This window comes from Staurois parvus, unplaced genomic scaffold, assembly GCF_062004578.1.
Source record: "Staurois parvus isolate SC_StPar_1 unplaced genomic scaffold, SC_StPar_1.0 ptg000031l, whole genome shotgun sequence".
NCBI lineage: Eukaryota > Metazoa > Chordata > Amphibia > Anura > Ranidae > Staurois > Staurois parvus.
This window is the reverse complement of record NW_028317827.1, coordinates 17,145,367-17,169,216: the sequence shown is the minus strand read 5'-3', so window position 1 is coordinate 17,169,216 and position 23,850 is coordinate 17,145,367. Positions and strand designations below refer to the sequence as shown.

Genomic DNA, 23,850 nt, shown 5'->3' with positions numbered 1-23,850 from the left:
CTGTGGAAAAATATACCACATTTTTTTACACTAAAAATTGGGAAACCATTTACAAAAATTAAGGTATTGAAAGCGGAAGCTGTTCCCATAGCATATCCTTTGCTTTGAAACTCACAGGCACAGATATAATTCATTTTCACACATTACGAATAAATGATGAGATGGAATTGATACAGTTGATAGGTTCAGCCCCATAAAATAAATTCATTAAATATCCCTTTAACAGTCTTGGTTCACCCAGTATGAATTCTATGTTAAACAATATTATCTATGCAGCTGGGGTATTGTAACTGAGGTCAGTGCAAAATTCTCTGCCCACTACAGTAAAAACCAGTTATAAATTCAGGAATGTTTTGTCTATATACTGAACTTGGTCCTTTTACTCCAATGAGTGGAGACCTGCTGGAAATCTATAACCAAATCTCAGTGACCATGCAAAGATTTTCACCACTCATGCAACCAGAGTCATTGAACTGTCAGAGAGGTGTTCGTCCGGCCATTAACCTTTCTGAAAACATCCAATACGCCCTTTAAAACTTCACTTCAAATTACTGGGCTGTCATTCTCCACCTGGATGCTCAATATGGACATACAAACTTCTTTGTAGCAAATCTTAGTTAGAATTCTTTCAGTGACAACAGGAATCCGTTACAACTCAGGTAAGAGCATTTTACTATTTTTGTCATATATGATAGTTGTCATTACGTTATATTACATACAATTATAATTTGCAAAAAATATTTTTTTTTAACTAAAACAATTCAAACTATCAGAACATGCAATATGAATATATTATTATTATTTCTATTACTTATATTATTAGTAGTAGCAGTATTAATAATACTTATTAGTATTATTATTATTAGTATTGTTGTTATTATTATTATTAGTAGTAGTAGCAGTATTAATAATAATTATTAGTATTATTATTATTAGTGTTGTTGTTATTATTATTAGTAGTAGTAGTAATATTAGTAGTATTTAAAAATTTTTTTTTGCTTGTAAATGTAAAACAAAAATTTTAAATGTCTTCAAAACATATAATTATTAAGTTTAATTTTTAACAATATGGGACAGAAGTTCATAGACATAATTAATAAGAAATGTTTTTTGAGAACATAAGGCTATATGAATATTAAGGGTACATTTCCATCTGTGCAGTGCAGGGCGCATGAGCATAAATACACATTATAGCACGCATTAACATATGTTATGCTGAAGTAGCTCATGGAAAATAATGGGCTGCAATTGCACCAACATGTACCATAACTCAGAGGGGACACAGAATTTGTAATGCAATCGACTATGGTCTGTTGTCATGCATTGTAATGCCTCATGTTAGTTTTTTGGGGTGATATTCAAAAGTAAAGCGCACCTTCCTACAATACATTGATGTAAATTGGCCCTCAGAAGTCAGCATTTTTCTTTGCGAAGACAAACCACCATGTACACACAAGGTAGTGATCCTGTCAATTTTGTTGATCACATGGTTTTCTGGCAGACATATTTATATTGTTTTGCTGACACAACAGATATTTGTCAATTCCCTTAAAAATGTATAAAAAAAATTTCCAAATGTCTCTCAACTAAAATACATTTCTTTTTTTTTTTTATATAAATTCTTTATTTAGTTGCAGCTTTTGACATCAGTACAAGCATAACAGTGTCCAAAGAGATATACATCATACAGGAACATATTACATCAAATATCAGCAGTAAGTCATCGTATATCAAAGACAAATAGGACGTAGACCAGATTCTAAACGACCATTGTACTCTCGAGTGTAATCACTCAAGGCAAAACAAAGCACATAAAAGATGATCAAAATATTTTAAGGACACTTAACTCTAGATCAGAAGAGTACTTGTGCCTCCAGCTGCACTGCACATTTTTCCATTTTAGACAGAAGAGAGGCCCCAAAAGAGGCAAAAGTATAAAATCAGAAAATCCACAAGGGGAAATAAAATCAAAGAAAAAAATATAGATAAGGAGAAAGACAAGAAAAGACAAAGATAGGGCACAGAAGGGGGAATGCATACAACACCATCCCTTCCCGGGCCAAACCCATAGCTTCTCAGGACCAAGAGCAGAACCCCAAAAGAATCATACCACTAGAGAAACATATTCCTCAGAGTATATAAACTCATGCCAATAATACCATTTCTTAAATAAGCGTTGCCGATCTCCCCAGTACGTTGCCACCATATCCTCCATAGCATTAATTTGTGCCACTCTCCACAGCCATACCAAAATAGTCAGGGACTGCGTCTGTTTCCAAAACATGGGGACGCAGATCTTCTCTGCAGTCAAGGTAGAATAGAGCGCGTGTAGGACCTTTATGGAAAACTGTGATGATGCAAAAGATAAAAAGCTGGGTCCCTGACAAGTACATGATCAGTGAACTTTTGAGCGATACGATGCACGCCATCCCAAAATCCCTGTAAATGAGGGCAGGATAAAAAAATGTGAAGCAAGGAACCAGAATCTTCCCCACACCGCCAGCATCGATCACTACAATGAGCAAACATCGCCCACAATCTAGCCGGAGTGTAATACCAGTGCGTCAGCAGCTTGAAGCCCAACACCTGAAACTTAAAGCAGATCGACGATTTAAAAGAAAATTTGAGAAGTCTCTCTACCTGTGTGTCCATAAAACATAGTCCCAAGACCTGTTCCCATTTGCGAATATAAGGTAACTTGTGTAACGAAGACTGAGATGCCAAAAGTTGATAAGTTTGAGAAATCACAGGACGAATCGGGGAATACTCCAAACAAAGTATCTCAAAGGAAGTAAGTGCCTGTCAAAATGCTTGCGCAGCTAGCAGCGCTCCAAGGAAATGATATAACTGCACTTTATGTCAAAAAGATAGTCCCACAAATGACGCTGACTCAAACAGCTGGCTCCTGGAAATCCAACCATCCTGTGATAAAAAAGACCTGATAGAATCCCAGTGATCTCAGGACCTGAAATCTCAGCTCTCGTAGACCCGGACTAAAGGCAGGGTTCCCCACAACGGGGGTCAGAGGGGAGGGCATCAGCACAAAAGACGAGGTGCGAAATAGTTTCTGGCACATCTTCCATGTTTCTCCCACTGTAGGGTGTCGCAAAACCTCTTACGGCAGGTCCTCCTGACACCAAGGCAGTGAACCAAGCGGTAATCCCACCATTGACTGTTCCAGGCATACCCACTGCTTCAACATCCCGTGCCTACACCAGTCCAACACTCTGGTCAGGTGGCATGCACTGTGACATAACCCCACATCCGGTAACGCCATACCCCCAGCAACTTTGGGAGCCTTAACAAGTTCTGAGACCACCTTGGAGATTTATGAGCCCAGATGAAATTAGAGATACAGAGGTTTACAGAAAGCAGAAATGCATGTGGAACACAGAGTGGTAACGCCTGTAGTGGGTAAAGGAGTCTGGGTAAGACATTCATCTTAACTATGCTGCAGCGGCCAAACCAGGAAAACAAACCACCCTGCCAATTCGTCAGGTCTTTTTGAATAGCCGTCAGTAACGGTGGAAAAATCAACTGAAAATTATCCTCCAGGCTCTCCGTCAGATAAATACCCAGATATTTAGTAGTTGCCCACTTAAAAGAGAAGTCCGCCTTTAGCACGGTTGATATGGATCATGACAGTGAGACCCCTAATGCTTCTGACTTTTGGTAATTAATCCTGAACTGGGCAAGGCATTCAAAAGACTTCAGCTCTGAAATAAGATTTGGGAGGGAGACCAAAGGATTGGAGAGAAAATATAGTAAATCTTCCGCGTAAGCAGCAACCTTCGGACCCAAATTGGAGTGAACAAAAATGCCTTGAATATCGCAATTCTTTCATACCATGCATTCTTGGCTTCAGAGTGAAAACAAAAATCAATGGCAAAAGGGGGGAACCCTGGTGGGTCCTGTTGGTGACTGCAAATGGAGAGGAGAGATGACCATTTACCTTCACTTGAGCCGAAGGGCAAGAGTAAATAGCTCTCATCCAACTGAGCATCCGCTGCCCTAGGCCTATATGTCGCATGGTTTCCTGCAGGAAGGTCCAGTCAACACAATCAAAGGCCTTCTCAGTGTCAGTGGAAAGTAATAACATTGGAAATTTGCGCTCGCAGGCAAAATGTATATGATTAAGAGCCTTCGTCGTGTTATCCTTGGTCTCCCTGGAGGGAACAAAACCCACCTGGTCATCATGTACCAGGGCTGGGACATACTCCATCAGCCGCATTGCTAAAATTTTAGTAAATAATTTGAGATCAACATTTAAGAGCAATGTATGTCTGTAATTTTGGCTCAAAAGCTTATCCTTACCCTCCTTCAGAATCAACGTGATGTGTGCCCGTAGCATATTCCGAAGGAAATCATCTCCAGTCCCTACTCCATTATAGGCTGCAAGAAACTGCAGGGAAAGTATCGCACCAAACACCTTGTAATAAAACAAGGAATTGCCATCCAGACCTGGGGCCTTGCCCATGTTCATGTGGGAAAGGGCCACTCCGAACTCCTTTGCCATCAAGGGAGCATCCAAGGAAGCAACGGCCTCCTCCGGGATATTTGGTAGGCCCGAGTCCAGAAAATAACGCCAAATATCCTCTACTCCAGCTGACCCCCCTGATGATGATTCCGCCAACAAATTATAAAGAGATTCATAATATCGTTGGAATACACCCGCTATATCGCCCGCCAAATGGACCATCCTACCAGACTCAACCTTAAGCTCCAGGATAAACGCTCTAGTTCTCTGATTCCGCAAGGCCCAAGTCAGAATTTTGCCACATTTGTTCCCATGTTCGTAAAAAGAACGGCGACATTTAGCAAGCATCGCCTTAGCTTTATACATGACCAGGGAGCTCAACTGGTCACGCAGGATCGTACGTTCTGTCCAGGTTATGTTAGCTAACAACTGTTTGTGAACCGCTTCTAACAATCTAATTTTGTCCAACAACTTCAGCACCTGTTGCGATCCTTCCTTTTTCAGCCTGGCTCCCCATTTGATAAGAAGCCCCCTGGCATAGGCTTTGTGCGTCTCCCAAATTGTCATCGGGGTACAGTCTGGGCCTACGTTCACCTTGAAGAAAGAGCGCAATTCCGCCAATAAGTTCTTTACCACCTCCGGAGTTTGTAAAAGAGAGTCATTTAACCTGCATTGCCAATGTCTGGGGGCAATGGATGATAAACTAGCATCCACCCAGACCGAAGCATGATCTGAGAAAGTTATAAAATCTATGTGAACTGCTGTGACCATAGGCAAAAGGGATTGAGGGAACAATATAAGATCCATCCTGAAATAAGAGTAATGAGGGTGGGAGTAGGACATGTAATTTCGCTGGGTATGATGCAAAACCCTCCAGACATCAACTAATTGCAAGGCATGAAGGGAACGCTTTAGACGCTTCAAGGCGGAGTATGACAACTGCGACGAAGCCCGCGAAGCATCCAGAAGAGGATCAAATGTGAGATTGAAATCTCCTCCCACCAAAGAGTGACTGAAGGAATTAAGACATATCGGCCCTCTGGATAACAAAAATATACCCCCCAGCCACATCTGCATCTCCCAAATATATCAGTCCCCCCTCTCCAAGACCACCCCACATGACTATGGTGACAGCCAAAGCTTTGAAGGATCTTAAAAGGGGACCAAACCATTAATCATACAATGCAATAAAATCCCAACTCCTCCACTACCACCGAGCAGAACATCCCCCACCCACCGCCTTAGGAACAACAGGATACAATAAGAGGCCAAGGCTGAAAGCAGGGGGCAACGCTCCACAATTGACCCTCCCATAAACCAACTCTCATTCAGGCCAGACCCAGGTCACAGAAAATTCAACCCACTACTCGGTGAATGAGGGCTAGGCCTCTGGAGCATCCATCAAAGGACGCAGACTGTTTCTTCCACAGGAGAGGGGTGTCTGCCGCGGCAGACTAAGTCCAGCAACAGTGGGTAGGAGACGGGCATCCCTGCCTAATAGGGGCATCAGCAAGTCCGGCAATAGTACAGGCTCTATGCCCAGGAAAAGAAAAAGGGCAGGTAGGTCCATTGGACGTTGTAGCAAAAAAGAAGCCCCCCCTTTCCAGACAGTAAGCTGAAACAGGTATCCCCAGCGATAGGGGAGGTCCATTTGGCACAGTCTCTCCAGTAATGGTTTCAAGAGGGCTCTTCACTGAAGGGTATCTCTGGAGACATCAGGTAGAATAGAGACCCTGGCCCCATCAAAATCCAGAGTTCCCAACAAGTAGGCCTTACGTAAGACCAGCTCCTTCTGGGCATGCTCTGTGTACTCTGTCAAATTCTATGGGCGGCAGACGGGACTCATCAATGATTCTATGTAAGACTGCTGTTACCGTATCCTATAAATTTTCCGGCCCCATGGCCTCCGGGATACCCCGCAGCCTGATGTTATTTCGACGGCTTCTGTTCTGTAGATCCTCTACATGGAGCTGCAAGTCTAATAAATGTTCCCTGTGAGTGTGATTATCGAGGTTCAAGCAGGGAGATCCGCTGTTTTAGGGCCACAACCGAGCTCTCCCCCCTGGTAATGCAATCATCCAGCTGGCTCACCTCAGCCTGGAGATGCTGGTACTCCTGTCAGTGCTGCTCCTCCAGCCACCCCAACATAGATTCAAAATCCGCTTTAGTGGGTAACTCCAGCAATAGCGCCAGAATGTCCGGCCCCTCCACCCCGTTGCGCACAGCCATGTGTGGGGTGTCCCCGGATAGAGGAAGGGGAAGTGAGAGCTCCAGTCCCCATTCCATGGGTCAGGGCTCTGGCGGCTGAACTCCCACACCTGACTGTGTAGCCCGGGAGAGCAAGGCCCCAAGGCAACACGTGGCGTTGGGGGCTGCGGGGCTGCAGATGTCTGGAGGCTGTCAGTGAAAAACCCGAGGAGGAGGAGGCATGTAGGGTTGACCTGGTCTTACAGCATTTTGGATGACTCATTATAGGGCGAATCACTACATTTGTATGGCTCTAGGTGGGTCGAGATTCAGGAGCTGAAGCTAGACACGTCCTTCCTCCTCCATCTTCAGGCCACGCCCCCCCCAAATACATTTCTAGCATGGAGCTAACCTTATGTTTTCAGCAGATTTTCAAAATTCATAGATGCTCTTTTGCAGCTGTTTGGTATGCATTTATATAAAGATACTGAAATCTTTCGGGCACCTACAAATGGTTAATTTATTATAGCTCTGATTGTGTTGCTATGATAAGTTCTGTGTGTCAGAATTTGATTGCAGATGTTAATGAAAATGTATCACTCAGCAGTTTCCTTGAATTAGCATCGCTTCAGATACTCTGTAGAACATTTGCTTGCAAATACCAATTAGATTGTAATGAGCTGAACATAAAAACACTGTAAAATACAAAAGAACAAGCATTATGAAATGCAGCATATGATCAAGAAATATTCTGTACTCAAAACAAGAATCAGGTATAGGTAAACAGATCTTATTTGTAATAAATTAATAATAGTAACAACTATTTTTTTTATAATCTTCTTGGGTTCTTGTAACTCAAGGTCAACTACTATGTTTGTTTATCACTTTGCACTAAATAGTCTGATTGAGAGTTCAGGGAATTTCGAGGGTATTTAGGAGATTTTGTCAAGGCAGGAAAATGAAAGCTGTTGTTGATTACTTGTTTTTGAAAGAACATATTCCAGAGATGCAATCCATAGACTTGTTGCACATTGAATATGCATATTAGAATTCCTGACTCTTAATATATACAGTACATGGTCCAGGTCAGTGACTCACAAAGTAGTAGAGGGAGGATAAGGATGACTGCACAAATCAGATTATATTTTATGATGAAGCTAACCATAGTTTGGAAATCCCTTCCTTTGCTGCTAAAGGACCATGACCAGGATCATGTTTCTGTTCACATGAACAAATGCCTGGGTATCTGGTTGTATGTTCTCTGATTAAGGGGTTGATTAGCCAATTTTAAATTCTGAAATGTCCTCAGTAGAGATCTGCATACAACTAAATGCCTAGGCACTACACGTGACTGGCTACCATGGAGCAGCAGTTGATGACTAATCTATATGTAAGGTACAGCGCATAAAACATATGAAGTAAAATAATGTGTCAAAAAAAGTATAAATTAAATATACATATATCTCAGTGCATCTAATATAATATTAAGCAAAAAGTCCTTCCAGTATGAATCTGTAGTAAACAAAAATGTACTAAGGAATTACCACATTATATTGCTATAGGGCACTGTGCGCCTGCAATTACCGGGCACCATTTTGTTGTAGTCCATGTCAGAAGCCATTTTTTGGAAGGAACATTTACTGAGCAAAAATGTATTAAAGAAATACCACATTATATCACACTGAGCGTCCTTATGTTCTTTTATATAATACAGTTAACAATGGCTGGGAGACATTTTTTCGGCGATTCATATCTGATAAATGTAAACACATCCGAAGTCTGTTAGATATGTCACTATGGTGTGTTAATTATCCATACCATTCATATGGTGATAAAAACCAGTACCATCAGGTAATTATTATATCCTTCATACATAGCAATAATCATCTAACGCACAATGTAAAGTGATACTACAATATGAGATCCATCAGAAAATGATATATAAAAAATGCATACAAAAGGAAGAAGAAAAATATATTGGAATGTTGCTGCCCTAAAAATGTAAAGACATACAAACCCGCAATACAAATTAAAAAGCAGGCTATTTAGATCAGTGTAGAATATTATAATTGTTACATTTACAGCAGAGTAAATTCATACAAAAAAGGAGGAAAAGAACCTATGTCACTTCAGCTATTATCTATAAAGCACTTAATATGGATATGAATATGGATATGAATATCTACATTCAAGCCCCAAGGCACCAATGTACACATCTCATAAATCCATTTGGTTTCAGGTTTGGACACTCTTCTACGTTTATTACATCCCTGCCAATGAGGATGTATAATATCAATACCCATAAAACTAATACCTTTTGGGTTTCTGCAATGACAATCTCTAAAATGTTTTGATAAAGAATGCTCCTTAAATCCATTTTTTATGTTGTACAAATGTTCCCTCATCCTATCTCTCATGCGTCTTGTTGTTCTCCCAAAATATATTGTTTATTGCAAGAACATTCCAGCAAGTACATAACATATCGGCTATTACGGGAAATAAAGGAGTCAATGGTATAACTTTTCCTGGTAGTACTAGATGTAAACAAAACAACTTTCCTGCACCTGCTACCCCCTAATTGACAGATCATACAAGGGTTGCAGGGGAAAAAACCTTTGAGATCATAAAAGAGAGAAATCTCCTTAGAGGGGTCAACTATGTTAGGTGCAATTTTATCTCTTAAAGTAGGAGCAGGAAGAATTACTTCAGGTTTCTACGGTAAAATATCTCTCAAGACAAAATCATTTTTGAGAATACTCCAATGCTTAGTGATAATGTTCTTAATCTGTGCATGTTGGACAGAAAAGTTAGTAATAAAGGGACATATCATTTTAGAGTGTGTACCAACCTTCTGGGTACTAAGTAAGGCAGTGGTGTCCAAACTGTGGTCCAAGGACCGAATGTGGCCCTTTGCTAGCCTTTATCTGGCCCTTGGGGCAGCATTCCTCTGACATCAACAGTGGGGCATAATTCCTGCCCTGACACCAACAATGGGGTATTATTCTTCACACTAATACCAATGATGGAGCACTACTCCTCCTGTTTCTGACCACCAACCCCTAGGCCGTGTTTATTTTCACTAATGCTGGGCCCAGGACATTTTCTACCCCCACTGGCCACAATCTGGCCCCCCAAAAGTCTGAAGGACAGTAAATTGGCCCTTTGTTTGAAAAGTTTGGAGACCCCTGAAGTAAGGTATCCCTTTCCATTTCGGCACATGTTCAATATTATTGAGAAATCTACTCCTTAAGTTGTCAGCTTGTGAATAAAAATCACTCATATTCTGACAATTACATCTAATTCTTATAAATTGTCCCCTAGGTATGTTTCTCAATCAGAGAGGATGATATCAACTATCAGTTGGAATGAAACCATTCCTATCTGTGGGTTTAAAGCATGATTTAGTAACAATCCTAGTGCCATCATTAATTAACGTTAGATCAAGAAAGTTAATTTCTCTTTGACTATATGAATGAGTTAAATTGATATTCAAATTATTATTATTAAGGGTACCAACAAAATTATTCAAAGATTCTTCATCCCCTTGCCATAAAAACATCATCAATGTATTGAGGATAAAATATTAATTCAGGCCAATCCCTGGAGTAGATTAAATCTTCGTCCCATCTGGCCATAAAAAGATTAGCCAGACTGGGAGCAAATTTAGCCCACCATAGCTACCCCCCTAATTTGTAAATAAAACTTTTTATTGAATCAAAAATAATTATGCTTCAGCTAAATAATATTCCACAGCTTCCATCCCATCCTTATGTCCTATATTACTATATAAAAAGGCAACATTTGCTGTTACCAAAAAAGTAGAGGGTAGTGACAATATCTTTAACATCTCTCAGGACCTGTTTAGTATCACATCACTGATATACAGATTCATACTGGAAGGACTTTTTGCTTATTATTATATTGGTTGCACTGAGATATACAGTATGTATATTTAATCTTACTTTGTTTGACACATTATTATTTTAATTCATATGTTTTATGTGCTGCACCTTATATATATGTTTGTTCATTGAGATCTGTTGTCACTATCTCTGTTGGTAGCTGCTCCTTATTTGTATAGTGCTCGCCATTTGTATTTTAAGATAGTTGATGACTAAAGATGTAATTTACCACTTTCATGGAGTGGGGTTGTCAGTGAAGAGAGCTTACAGTGGTTGTAAAGTTCTGAAACAAAAATTAACAAAGCATATTCTTCTATAGCATGTAGTTGCCTCTATTCAAAGCACCTGGTATAATTTCTCCATGCTCTGTTATTCCTCTGCTAGCTGTCACTTCTGACATTCTATGCCAACATTAGACAATACTGGGAGTTGACTCCCCCCAACCACACAGCAGGTGGTTGACAGTCTTTGCTGTGCATGTTTCCCTATGAGACTGTGTAGAGGAGAGGGGAGTATGCCCTTTCACTCCACTCAGGTCTCAAATTACACTCAGCTCCTAGATCTATGCTGTGCAGTGTCTATCATCAGATTCCTGCCCCCTACTTTCTGGAGCTGAGAAAATAGCCTTTGATCTGTGTACTTTGAACAGCTGTACAGGAGAGAGAGCTGCAAATAAAAAAGTGCAGCTTATGTACGAGGAGTTACACTCACCTGCCACTTTATTAGGTACACCTTGATAGTACCAGGTTGGACCCCCTTTTGCCTTCAGAACTGCCTTAATTCTACGTGGCAGAGATTCAACAAGATGTTGGAAATATTACTCAGAGATTTTGGTCCATATTGATATGATAGCATCATAAACCATGAGGACATTCAGGATGGTATGGTGAATGATATCCAAAGGAATATGCTTCAGAAGTGGAGGAGAGGAGTGGAAGCATGGTGCTGCTGACTCCTATTATATTATAAGGTGTGTTTATTCTGATTTTCTGGTAAGGGTATATATGCCTTGTACTGTGAAGGTGTACACTGGTGTGATCACCTGCATTGCGGTATTCACAGAGTGAAGCACCATCACCTATTTGGCACAGTGTTCACTTATTTTACCACTATTTTTGCACTATAATAATTTTTGCACTTATTTTGAAGTGGTATATTGGGAAGGGTATGATTTATGAATTTTTGTTATTATGGTAATGCACCATCTGAGTTTTTCTTTTTTTGAGGTATTCTGTGTTCTATTGGGAGCCAGTGGAGGGGCTCAGCATCAAAGGATCACTTATTAATTTTTGAAGTGACACTTATTATTATTTTTGAAGTGACATTTTTTAGAAGTGACTTTGGTATTTATTTAATATTATTTTTTTCACGAATTGTTGACTGGAGAGATTATTGTAAATCATTTTTCTGGATTTTTGGGAATTGCACATAGTTTTCACATCGCATTTGGTGGGTAGATTCACTTACATATTAGAGATTGTATATGGTAAGAAATCCTGACTAAGCCACGGGGGGGCGTGGCGTAACGCGTAGCTGCTACGTGGTAACGCACTTTCGGTCAGCGCCATCTTGGTACACCAGAGTGCACTCAGTACACTTATGTAAGGTGATACACAAAGCGAGTTGTTTTCTGCTGAAATGTGAGTTGGAACTTGGCGTTTTTTACTTGAATTAATTAAATATACAGTGTTGCACTATGGAGGATTTTTGTTTTCTTATTGTATGATCCCAAACATCATGTGTATATATATATGGGCATATACATTGCTACCTGTACATGGAGGAATAGCTGAAGGTGGAGGAGAGATCACTGGGGCTTGTGGAATATTTCTTACCTGGAGAGTGCGTGCAGGATCCTGGGTGATCCAAAAGGCGTTTTGGCCCCTGTGGGTCGCAGGGGGAAGGTGAGCGGGCATGCCTGCTAGTTAGGATTATCACTTACCACTTGCACCAACACAGGAACACACTCGGAAAAGTTATTGTGTGTGTTGTTGATATCTAAGAAAACTCCGGCATATTGTGGACATTTGCAAACATTACTGCTGTTAAAGCTTGTATGGATCACCCATATATGGTGACCTATATCCCTGTATAGGGAATCACTGTGTGTCACTTATTTTGGAATGATCACTTGGATATCAATTTAATGTTGAAATTTTATTGCACTATTAATCACCTGCAAATGTCACTTGATTAGATCCGGTTGATTTAAAAACACCAATATCCCTTTAAAAGCATTGTCATACTTTGTACTAAAGCTCTATAGTATTGTTTGCATCTATTTAGTATATATACAGCGCTACATCATTATCACATAAATAAATAAATCATGCACTCTGAGTAAGTATACTGTATGTTTTAATTTATTGCATATTTGTATGAATTTAGTTAATTGCTTGCTTACCTCATAGGGTCTAGCTATAGAAGAAGAACACCATGTCAGTCACCCTGAAGAGCATTAAAAAACTTGGGACACAGAATAGCTCGTTTGAGTCAGATGAATCAGGTATAGTAGATAATTTCTTAATGTATGCCATCAAACATACAAAAGCAAGCAATGAACACAGAATGCCAGATTTTTTCAAAATAAATCAAAACTTCAGTCTAACTGTACACAATAGAGAGTGTTTGCAAGATTTCCTGCCAAAAATATAGTTTGTTTAGAAAGTACATATGTAATATTACCAGATAATTGTACGGGACTTGTATAATCAGATTGTAGCATGCATGGCCAGTTTCAAGCGGTAGATGAAGTTTGGAATGGACTTAAAGCACCTTATATAAACTGTTAGGCTATACACTGTAGGCACACTGTCTGTGGCCAGAGTCAGCCGGAGGCTCTACTGCTCAGATGAGTAGTTACACGTGAACAGTGGCAGTGTTGGCCATTGATTTGTACAGAGAGATTCCTGGCAAGAATCCGTTGATTCTCGCCAGAGGCTGCCCCTGGCAGACCCCCCCCCCCCATCCTGTGAACGTAGCCATAGAAAACTCACCAGAGCATTGTCAGTGTTCATCAATTCTGTTATATTACTTAAAAGGTGACCCAGGTATTGCCTTCAACCTGTGCTCAATCTACAGGTCAGGTCACCAAACAACGTTCCTAAATCAACTTCAGATAATCTAAAATGCAATCCATTCTCTTATGGAAGCTACTGTATAACAATGGAAAACAGATGTAGGGGTCAATAACTAATAGCATGTGGTCACTTGGGGCATCGGCCTATGAAGTGTTGACTGCCTCTAGAATAACTCTGACCTCAGTTGTTAAAATAGTACACCTCAGACAAGCCTGCTAAGTGGTTAATCTGCTGTCCAATGAGAATAAAGCAGCCTTGGACAATGCAGTGACAGCTAGTGGGGTTTAGCCATTACCCATGAAAAATCAAGTCTAAGTTCTCTTCAAGTCTACTGTGGTGCTCCCTTTCATGTGGGCCCTGGGGCAATTGCTATTTTTGCCTTAGTGTCAGGATTGCAGTTCTGGTGTCATATGTAAAAATCAGTCTAACCTTAGAGCAGTTTTGATAAAGTGAACATGAGCAAGATCTCCCTGCCTTAATTGCTGGCTCTGTTCTTGTCCTCATGGGAGTTTGCAGTATTACAGCTCTCCTTTGAAGAATGTTCACGCCAGGTGTTGTAGGACTTTGCAATCTCAATGCAAGAAAAGGCAAAAAGCCTTTTTCCCTATGAGACCAGTTCAAACCACCATGTTCCACGATGCCTCACATCATCAGTTGTGAAATTTCAATAAAGTCTTAACAAAATAAAAGAAGAAAAAAGAATGCCTTGCATTTTCCCAATTAATTGAATGCAATCTGTGATTGGACAAGGTAGCATTCGTGAAATCACAGCTCCATCTCTCCACCTCCTCCATACAGAGAATGCTTAGCATTCATTGAGAAGAATATAGGGCATGCCGTGACTAGCATCAGTGGTGAGTGAGAGACCCCCCTGTGGTTACTGTGCAGGACAGCCCCCTCGGCATTGGGACCCTGAAAACAGCAAGGATCACTGTAGTAGCAACAGCTACTTCCACAGAGGTCCCACAAGTATAGGATGTGCATAGTTGCACATTGGTCCAAGCTGGATTATGCAATAAAATTAGGTTTGTGCCTAAGTGTAAAATATCCTTAATCTGTGTCCTGAATTATGTTAAGCAGTTTTTATTTTATTGTTTCTCCACAGATAATCTAAAGAGTAAAGAGTAAGTATTCACATTTCCCTTCCACTAAAGTCAATTGTATTCGCAAACTTACACTGGTATCCAGGACCAGATTTGCAACATTGGAGTCTATAGGCACACAACATTTAGAGTCTCTCGGAAATGTTTCCCAGTATTTATTTTCAAGTCATTTTGTGTGTATAGGCATAGCTCTTTTTAGTCTCCTATTTTAGATATTTAATTATATTTTGATTTGTTGATCTGTTTATATACCTATTATGGATTATCATGACCAAGAAGTATTGTGTAGAGTGGCTGTATGCCACCTGTGGGAGTACTGTCACCCCAGGTCCTAACCATTGCTGGTATGTGGGAACCTGGCTGTATCTATGTTCTATACAGGTGCAGGAGATATTCCCCTTATTTCACAAAAGGAACAGTGTTATCTTTACTTAATCCCAGGAATGTTCTTAACAAGAACGTATGGCTAGGTTGTGCATATTCAAGTATTTACATATCTTTAACAAGCATAAACTTTAAAACAAGCCTTCTGAGATCCTTGTAGCTACAAGCACTGTAAATATGCTGTCAATATTCATAAGAGAAGCACTGAAGTTCCCAAAGTCAGCCCTTTCAATAGCTCAGACCACCCTGCTCCCACTTTCAGCAGTGACCCAGCAGCCTTCCAACCTTCTAATTTCTAGAATCTCTGGACTTGGGAGCAGGGAGAGCTGAGCTACTGAAGGAGCTGACATGTACAACTTCAGTGTTTCTGTTGTGAACTTGGAGAACTGAATTGTTACAGAGGTAGGTGAGGGTTTTTTTTAAAGTCAATCTCCTGCTTATAAGAATATGTAAATATTTGAATGTCCATATCCCTGTCACAGTTGTACACAGCAGCCTTTTTCAACCAGGGTGCCCTGAAAATTCCTCAGGGGTGCTTTGGCAAAATGCCTAAAAGTTGTCCAAAATTGTATACAAGCCAGCAAGTGGATCAAGCCTGCCGTTTAGTTACACAAAGTCATAGTTTTCATTGTGCACTGTTACCATGTGCACCATGCCGCTAGCATCCTAACAAACAGTGATGCCATCAGTTGATATGGAGGATGTCAGTCGACTGCACATCATCCTTGTTTGACCCTCCTCTGCCCTTCTCTCTCAGTAATGGGGTCAAATTAGCTGAGTGATAGATAGAGAGTGAGGGAGAAGAGAAACATTGGAATACTAGTCAGTACCAATGTGCAAAGTGTATTTCCTTTAGAAGAATAAATCCCCTCTAACATTGGGTGTCCTACATGTGTGGATGATGTTGCATTAGGTAAAACTATTAGAATCGTTTTTTTACATTTTAAAATGGGGTGCCTTGAGACTGTCCATAATTTTAAAGGGTGCCTCAAGATTGTTCATAACTTTAAAGGGTGCCTTGACTGAAAAAAAGGTTGAGAAACACTGGTCTACAGTATGCAGAGTAATTTAGTACAGCAGTCCCCAACCTCCCCGGCACCAGGGACTGACCTTGTGGAAGACAACCACTCCATGGACCTTGGGGGGCAGGTTGGGGGTGCAACCTGTCACCTCAGGAATGGGGAGGGATGCAGCCTGTCACCTGAAGTCAATTCAGTATGAAGCCTCCAGGAAATAGTGGTCTTTCTCTGCTATAGACTGTAGTGGTGTACAGGTCTTACCAGTGCTGTATAATGATGCTCTCCCTGGCCTGGCTCTCTTCCCTCCCCTGGTGCTGGGAGAAGGGGAGCAGGTACCCTCTTGTGGTTGGAGGGTGGCAGTGCAGGTTGTGCTGGCTCGCTCACCCATCACCCACCCCCTGCCACATGGCTCAGCAGGCCACGGACTGAGGACCTTAGATTTAGTAGACAATGCAAGATCATTGTTCTGACGAAATAGTGCTGTTGAAGCATGTGCATTGCATTCACAAGCATGTCACTGGGGACCATTAAATATTATTGCCTTTAGCACAAGGTTTAGAGCAGTGGTGGCCAACTTTCTGGATAGAGGGGGCTTGAGTGCGGCTCCTGATATCACAAAGGGCACATATTGTATTCAGTTAAAATAATAGCAGAAAGCTGTCAGAAACATCAGGTATGTAACAGGAAATAATCGAAGTTTAAGGGGTGCATCTAGTACAGTATTTGTTTTTGAGTACTTAAATCTAGAAAAAAAGCAATTTTGGCCTCTAGAAGATGCTTCAATCATACGTAAGAGCTCTACAACATAGAATAAGGTAAGTTTCATTGTAGATGAGTGGATGTGTGTTATATTTGTTCAGTGAATTGTTTATGCATAGACTGTTTTGAGGATGGTACAGTTGATGGCAAGAGAGTGCAAACAGGCTGCAGGAGTTGTCAGAGACTGTAAGCATGTTAAAGGAGTTGGAGACTGGGCACATTCCTCAGGAGACAATCAGTTTGGAGACGGATTACATAAGAATCCTAGACACTGCTAATATTATAGTCAGGGTCGTGAACAAGGGGGTACCACCAATCCTCCTGTACGAGGCCGAGGCCGGCAGGAGGACCCAGGCAGCTAGATGAATCAGATGTGGGCAGGGAAGTTGATGGGCATGGCAGGGGGGCAATTACTGGAACAAATCCCCTGTATGGGTCTCTCTACTGCAGCTAAAAGCTGTTTTTTCTCCTCTCCCTCCTGCTGTCTTTCAGCTGCTACAGAGAGAGCCATACAGGGGATCAGTTCCAGCAATTGCCTCCCCCTGATGCACCCATCACCCTCCCTGTGCACTGTATGTTTCCTCCTGCTGCCCAGGACCCCCTGTGTGCTCCCAGTCCTTCAGTGCTGCCAGATTCCCTCCTCTCCTTCCCACCGGCAGCTGCAAGCACACAATAGGTCACATTTACCAGCACCTTCCTTTCCTGAATGAGCACAATGAGTGATCGGTACCGATCACTCACTGTAATCATTCAAAACTGAAGCATAGTAAACTGTGTATTTTTTTTGGGGGGGGGGGGGGAGCTGTCAGGTTGGCTGTATGGGGCCCTGTGGTTTCAACAGCAGCCCTGATTATAGTACCTGTACAAATCAATGCTTCCATATTTGTGTTTGCTAAAGCCCACTTAATAATAACCTGTGTAACGGATAGCAGAGAAAGCCAACTAGAACCCAGTATAAAGAATGTTTTTATTCTTTGGTCCGAGTGAGCACCCATGTAAAGGAAACTCAGACTACAGTCTGTCTGCAAGGACCTCAAAAGCCACACAATAAGTACCAGAGGGCTGCAGGACCACATGCAGTCCCTGAGTCACAGTTTGGACACGAAAGGGTTTAGGAGGTTAGAAATCTTGTTAAATGTTAGCAACCCTGTCTTGTAGTCCTGGATGCTGGACCCATTTCCCAACATGGACCCATATACCTAAGTTTGTTGTTTTTTCTTTTCAGTGCAGGCTGGTCTCTCCATAAAAGAACTCATGAAATGTCTTTTTATTTCCTTTTCAATGAAACAGAGACAAGTATGAAAACGGTTCTCCAAAGAAAAACAAGTAAGTTTTAGCAATGTGTAGAAAATGCCATACTGATGATATACTGTAGATTGTACTCTTCAATTAGTTATGTCATGTCCAGGTAGAATTATTTTTCTATGCCGATATGAAACACAGTTTTCAGAATTATTTATGAAAAAACAAAGAAAACTGCTGCCCAGGGCAATCACAATCTTTGTTTCACACAAGTAATTGTATTCTGTTTTACTGTCTAGATTTGGTTCTTGAAAGTAAAAATGAAACATTTGGAGTGATAATGTTACTGCGAGTTATAATTTTATACTGCTGTGCATAGAAAGGATAGAAATCAGTAAAGATGAACAGAGGGTACAACAAAAACCTTACAGATGTGTTTGATAGTCCACAACATAACTGGAAATGTGTGTTGTATGTGGCAGCAGCCTGTGTGCAGAGAACTTGCTGTTTTCAGTCCCAAAACTATCTACAAATCCTATGCGTGTACATTATGAGACCAAGGTGACCACTGATACTCCCAGTGGGTCCTTGTACTATATGATATTATGACATGGCGTGTGTCCTTTGAGTTCTCTTGCATAATCCCAGGCTCTGTTCCTGTCAATCTGAGAGTTTTGGGTGTTTCTGCCGACGAGCTCCTCCTGTTGCATTCTACCTAAATTCCAAGAGTGATACCCATCATGAGGGTCACAATATGTATGCAGACCTGAGAACTTAAAGATCTCAACATTAGGAGTCTACTCATAAAAAGCTGCTGTGCCGGTATCTCAGGCATTTCCCCAGCCATCAAGAATTTTCACCCTAATTTGCCTAATATGTTTATTTCCTATGATTGTCATCCCCATCTAGTAGGAAAAAAATGTGGCATTTTCCCTGAAATACCTCAATCAGGAAAATACCATGATATGGTGTAATAATGTGGTCATTAAATGGAGGTGACGATCACGGGAATTAAACATATTAGACACATTACCAGGATTATTCGTGTCAGGTGTGTGAATGCTTGATACGTTTTTTTATACATAGACTCCTAAGTGTCCTCTTAGAAATATAAGACACTGTCAGGTGATGTCCCTCTCCTGCATCCACGTATCCTAATTGTATCGTTTGGTGGACTGAGACTTTGAGTTGTAGGGAGCACTATGTCACATGATCCAACATTGCAATTGGGTTTTTGTGAACTGTGATTCGGCTTTTTTCATTCTATGAAGGTAAAAAACCTGTGTGCAGCAGCCCCTCCAGCCCCCCTAATACTTACCTGAGCCTCATAAGGATCCAGCGATGTGCTCAAGAACCTCAGCTCTCCCGGAACTCTCCCTCCTCTTTGAGCCAGTGAGCCAATGAGGAGAGAGAGGGGGCAGAGCAGAGTCGTGGCACTATGCGTGAATGGACATGCAGAGCACTGGCTTGGTATCGACCCTGCTTGGGTGCCCCATTGCAAGCTGCTTGCTCTGGGGGCAAAAGGGATGGGCCAGGAGTGCCAGCGGGGGACCCCAGAAGAGGAGGATCTGGGCTGCTCTGTGCAAAACCACTGCACAGAGCAGGTAAGTATGACGTTTGTTATTTTTTTTAAATTGCCTTTAATATCACTTTAATTAAAATCATTGTGAGGTTGATTTACTAAAGCATTTATGAATATTTGCACAATAAATTGTGAAAATCTACAAGCATCCAATCAAGTGAAAAAATCCCTGTTTATTTATTTTATCTGAATAAGACTGGATAATTTAATTGAATATTCACCCAATTTATTTTGTGAAAATGTGCAACTTCTTTAGTAAATCAGCCTCTTGACCTTCATGTTATGGCCATTCTTGAACACATAATATCTTCTCTTAGGCCTGACAAAAATGCAGCTGCTGACAGTATACGTGTTGGTTTCTTTCAGCTGGTAAGTTCACTAGTTAATTTGTTGTTACATACTACATATGTATAGTGTATTACCTGTGAATTATTTCTGCATCATACATGATATTAGTGACTTGTTCAAAAATATGTTTACATACATACACATACAATATATATATATATATATATATATATATATATAATATTCCTTGTGTTAACATAAATATTCAGTCTGCCATTACTGATGTGTCCTTATTCAAAGCATAGGCTCATTTATGAAGAACTGATAAACCAATACCTCCCCCCCCCCAAAACAAAAAAGAGGCTGGTTGAGTTGGAAAATAGGACAAGGCCACAACTTTATTAAACTTTCCAAATGTACCAAATAACCAATGCCAGTCACAGTTATACTGTGAGAGAACCCATAAAACATAAACTCACATAGTCTAAGAGGCCTGTACTTACCATCAATGCCAGACTGGCATTAGACTGACCCCAAAAATTACCTTAGGGGCATATCCCATTACAGCAACATCAATTGCTGGCAAGGTAAAAAAACAGCAAGACACCAGATTGTAGGCTGAGATTAAAGATATCAAGGACAATGTTGTTAAATCTTTTTGGCAGACAAAAATGCCCCTAATCCTGCAAAGGAATTTCAAAACCTGGGCATTCACTTTGCATCAAAAGCGCTCCGAACATGACCAGGTATTTAATGGGCCCAGACCAAAGCAGGGACGATTTTGGACCAAGCTATAGCTGACAAAACATTGAGTGATATCACGCTTACTGGAGGAGATTAAATCCCAACACCTGGGAATGCCCTAGATCATTACCTCCCCACATGAATGATAAGCATGATGGGACCCTGAGATAAATTTTCGGAGGTGTAACTACTCAGGTAATACCTGCAACTGGCAGAAGCCATGAAAACCGAGCCAATGAAGGTTCTTCCCATAGTGTCGAGTTTCGGCACAGTAATATGCCCAATAAACGAAGAAGACACCAATGATCCATGATAAAAGGAACCTGAAATCAGAACAAAAGGTGAGACTGAATATATAGCGATAAATGAGAAAAATCCCATCTACTTAACTGCAATGGGATGTATCTGAGCATAACCTTTTCTAGAGTTTAGGCTCCACCCCTTCACCTTATGTCTTTGTAGCCAAATCTAACAGAGCCACTTATTCTCACTGTGTTAGTATAACGTCCACGGTAATGCCATGCTTCCAATCAGTCAAGGCTCCCTTTCCATAAAGGAGGGTTCAAGGGACCTTTAATGTATGCCTGTCCAATAATTTCTATTTCAGAAACCTGGAGCAAGCAGTGTGCAGATTATAAAATAATATAATATATTCAATGTTACATTGGTACAAGTTGGAACAGTCTAACTATGTAAATATATCCATATCTGGAACTCTTCTTTAATTGTTTTATTTTGGACAACAAAACAGTAGCAGCAAAAAAGTGTACTTGTGTATGTCACTCTGATTTATGTTTTTATGCAAGAGCAGATATGGGTGCTTAGACATTCCAGTGTCCTTTTATACTTGTGCTATGTCTACAGTTCAGATTTGCCTCTTCCTCTGAGACCTGCATGATGATATTCGCCAGCATCGCTGCAGTAATCCATGGGGCAGCTCAGCCATGCATGTTACTGGTCTTTGGTGTGATGATCGACACATTTATATTGTATGATATTGAGTTGCAAGAAATGCGAGACCCTAACAAGACTTGTATAAACAATATCATCACTTGGATTAATGGATCATTTTTTGAAGATGAAAATCAGACAGTAAGCTGTGGGTGAGAAATCATTACAATTATAAATTATAAAAAATTATAAATGATAAAAAACAACTGCTAAAAATTTAGCATACTTTTACAATATTATATGGAAAACTGAATCATCTCACTGTGTTTCCTGGCAGCTTGCTGGATATTGAAATGGAAATGACAAGATTTGCAAGCTACTATGCAGGGATTGGATGTTCTGTCCTAATTTTAGGATACGTACAAGTAAGTTCAGATTTTAATATCAGCAAATTGCTTGCTGCAGGCAGCTCAAGGTGGCCTTAATGAAAACTAGTTTGGGTAGAGATAAAGTTAAAGCCTGACTCCAGATAAGCAGTTGAAGACTGCAATAAAACTTGTCCATTTGTAGGTATGCATTTTTTAAATATAGAATTTAAATTAAAATCATGTAAGCCTGCATCAATGTATGCCTAATGAAGGTTGCAATGCACTCTGCAGCCCATGTAAAAATGCTTGTCAGTGCATATCAACCATCCTCAACAATAAGGACCAGTAGTTGGCAGGAGGGGAGGCTGCCCTGGGGTATCATGTGAGGTGGGGGGGCACCACAAGGAGATTGGGGGGAGGGGGTTTGTGTAGAAAGAAGGAAGTTGCGGACGGATGGGGTAAGAATTGTTCTAGGAGGGGAAATTTGGGAAGTGGTAATTTGGGGGATTTGTGTTTCTGATGGGGGGAAGATTTGTCCTAGGAAGGGGTATTTGGGGAATTGTGCTAGAAAAGGTAATATAGCGTAGGGGGGAGGGGATTTGTGCTAAGAAGGGAGATTTTATTTGGAGGGGGGGGGGTTGTGCTAGTAGGGATGATTGGGGTTTATTTGTGCTAGGAGGGAATTTTTTTTTCTTTGGGGGGGATTTGTGCTAGGATGAGGGATTGGGGGAGGGAAATTTGTGCTAGGAAGGGGAATAGTTTTTTTTGGGGGGGGGGAATTTTGATGGGGGCATATGGGGGGAGGGAGGATTTGAGCTGGGGGGATGGAGGCAGAGATTTGTGCTGGGTTAGAAATTTCAGCAGGGCGGCAGATTTGTACTAGGAGGAGGGGGAATTTATGCTTAGAGGGTAAGTATGCAGATTCATGTTTGATGTTTTTGAGGGGAAGAGGTGATTTTTTTCTGACACATAATGCTCACTGTGAGGGGGGAGGGAAAGTTGGCATGTTCGCCCTGGGCTCTAGATGACCTTGTCCCGGCACTGCCAACAAGCAGGAAAGGGCTGGGGTATAATTCAACACCGTACTATAATTTAAACACAAGTTCAGAACTTGTGGTATGTACAGTACACTCCAGGGTGTACACTTGATACAATCTCAGTTAAATAAATAAATAACAGTATTGGACTATAGCAATAAATAAATAACAGTATTGGACTATAGCAATAAATAAATACATAAAACACACATAAAAATAGACCTAACTAAGTACGTTTAGTGGTTTAACAGCCCAAGGATCTGTTTGAAAACCATTTACACATAGTGAGTACTGGTAAAAAAAAATGTCTACTTCAATTGCATAGAGTCTCCCAGTGGCCAGTAACACCATTTGAGCAACATTGTCTGAATACTTCACCATTACAACATGCATTTTCAATTTCCTATTCTCTGATAAATAAACCTCCTAAAGACTATGTCCCCCTATTTCTGCAGAAGTGGAGGCAGGACCTGAATAGGACCCTGACAAGTAAACAGAGACCACATCCTCTTCCTTGTTCACCGATCCTCCCTCTCAAGCAGATAACAAGAAGAGGGATATACATTTTTGATCCACGGGTACAGGATGCCCTTTCTTCTCCATTAGATTTTTCCTTCGGTTTCACCTCTTTGATGGCATTGCCAACAGGAAAGTGACACCCTTCTACACATTTTTTTGATTGTGCTCCCTTGTACGTCCTTTTTGGGAAGATTTTTGATGGCTAATTTACAAACATCCTGGTCTTTGGAGGCTTGCTCAGAGACTTTCTTACCTTTTACTCCGAGGC

General features: G+C 40.8%; 1 protein-coding gene across 1 annotated transcript in view; it reads left to right on the top strand.

The window, feature by feature from the left end:
* The first annotated feature begins 570 nt into the window (after window positions 1-570).
* The window catches only part of LOC149470828 (bile salt export pump-like), a 132,182-nt gene continuing 108,902 nt past the window's right edge, over window positions 571-23,850 (top strand). The window contains exons 1-7 of the mRNA XM_089660342.1: window positions 571-659; window positions 12,978-13,072; window positions 14,752-14,770; window positions 18,202-18,237; window positions 20,053-20,104; window positions 21,632-21,870; window positions 21,996-22,083. Coding sequence (XP_089516468.1) covers window positions 13,003-13,072; window positions 14,752-14,770; window positions 18,202-18,237; window positions 20,053-20,104; window positions 21,632-21,870; window positions 21,996-22,083 — 504 coding nt within the window. The 5' untranslated portion in view covers window positions 571-659; window positions 12,978-13,002. The remainder of the gene's footprint in view (window positions 660-12,977; window positions 13,073-14,751; window positions 14,771-18,201; window positions 18,238-20,052; window positions 20,105-21,631; window positions 21,871-21,995; window positions 22,084-23,850) is intronic.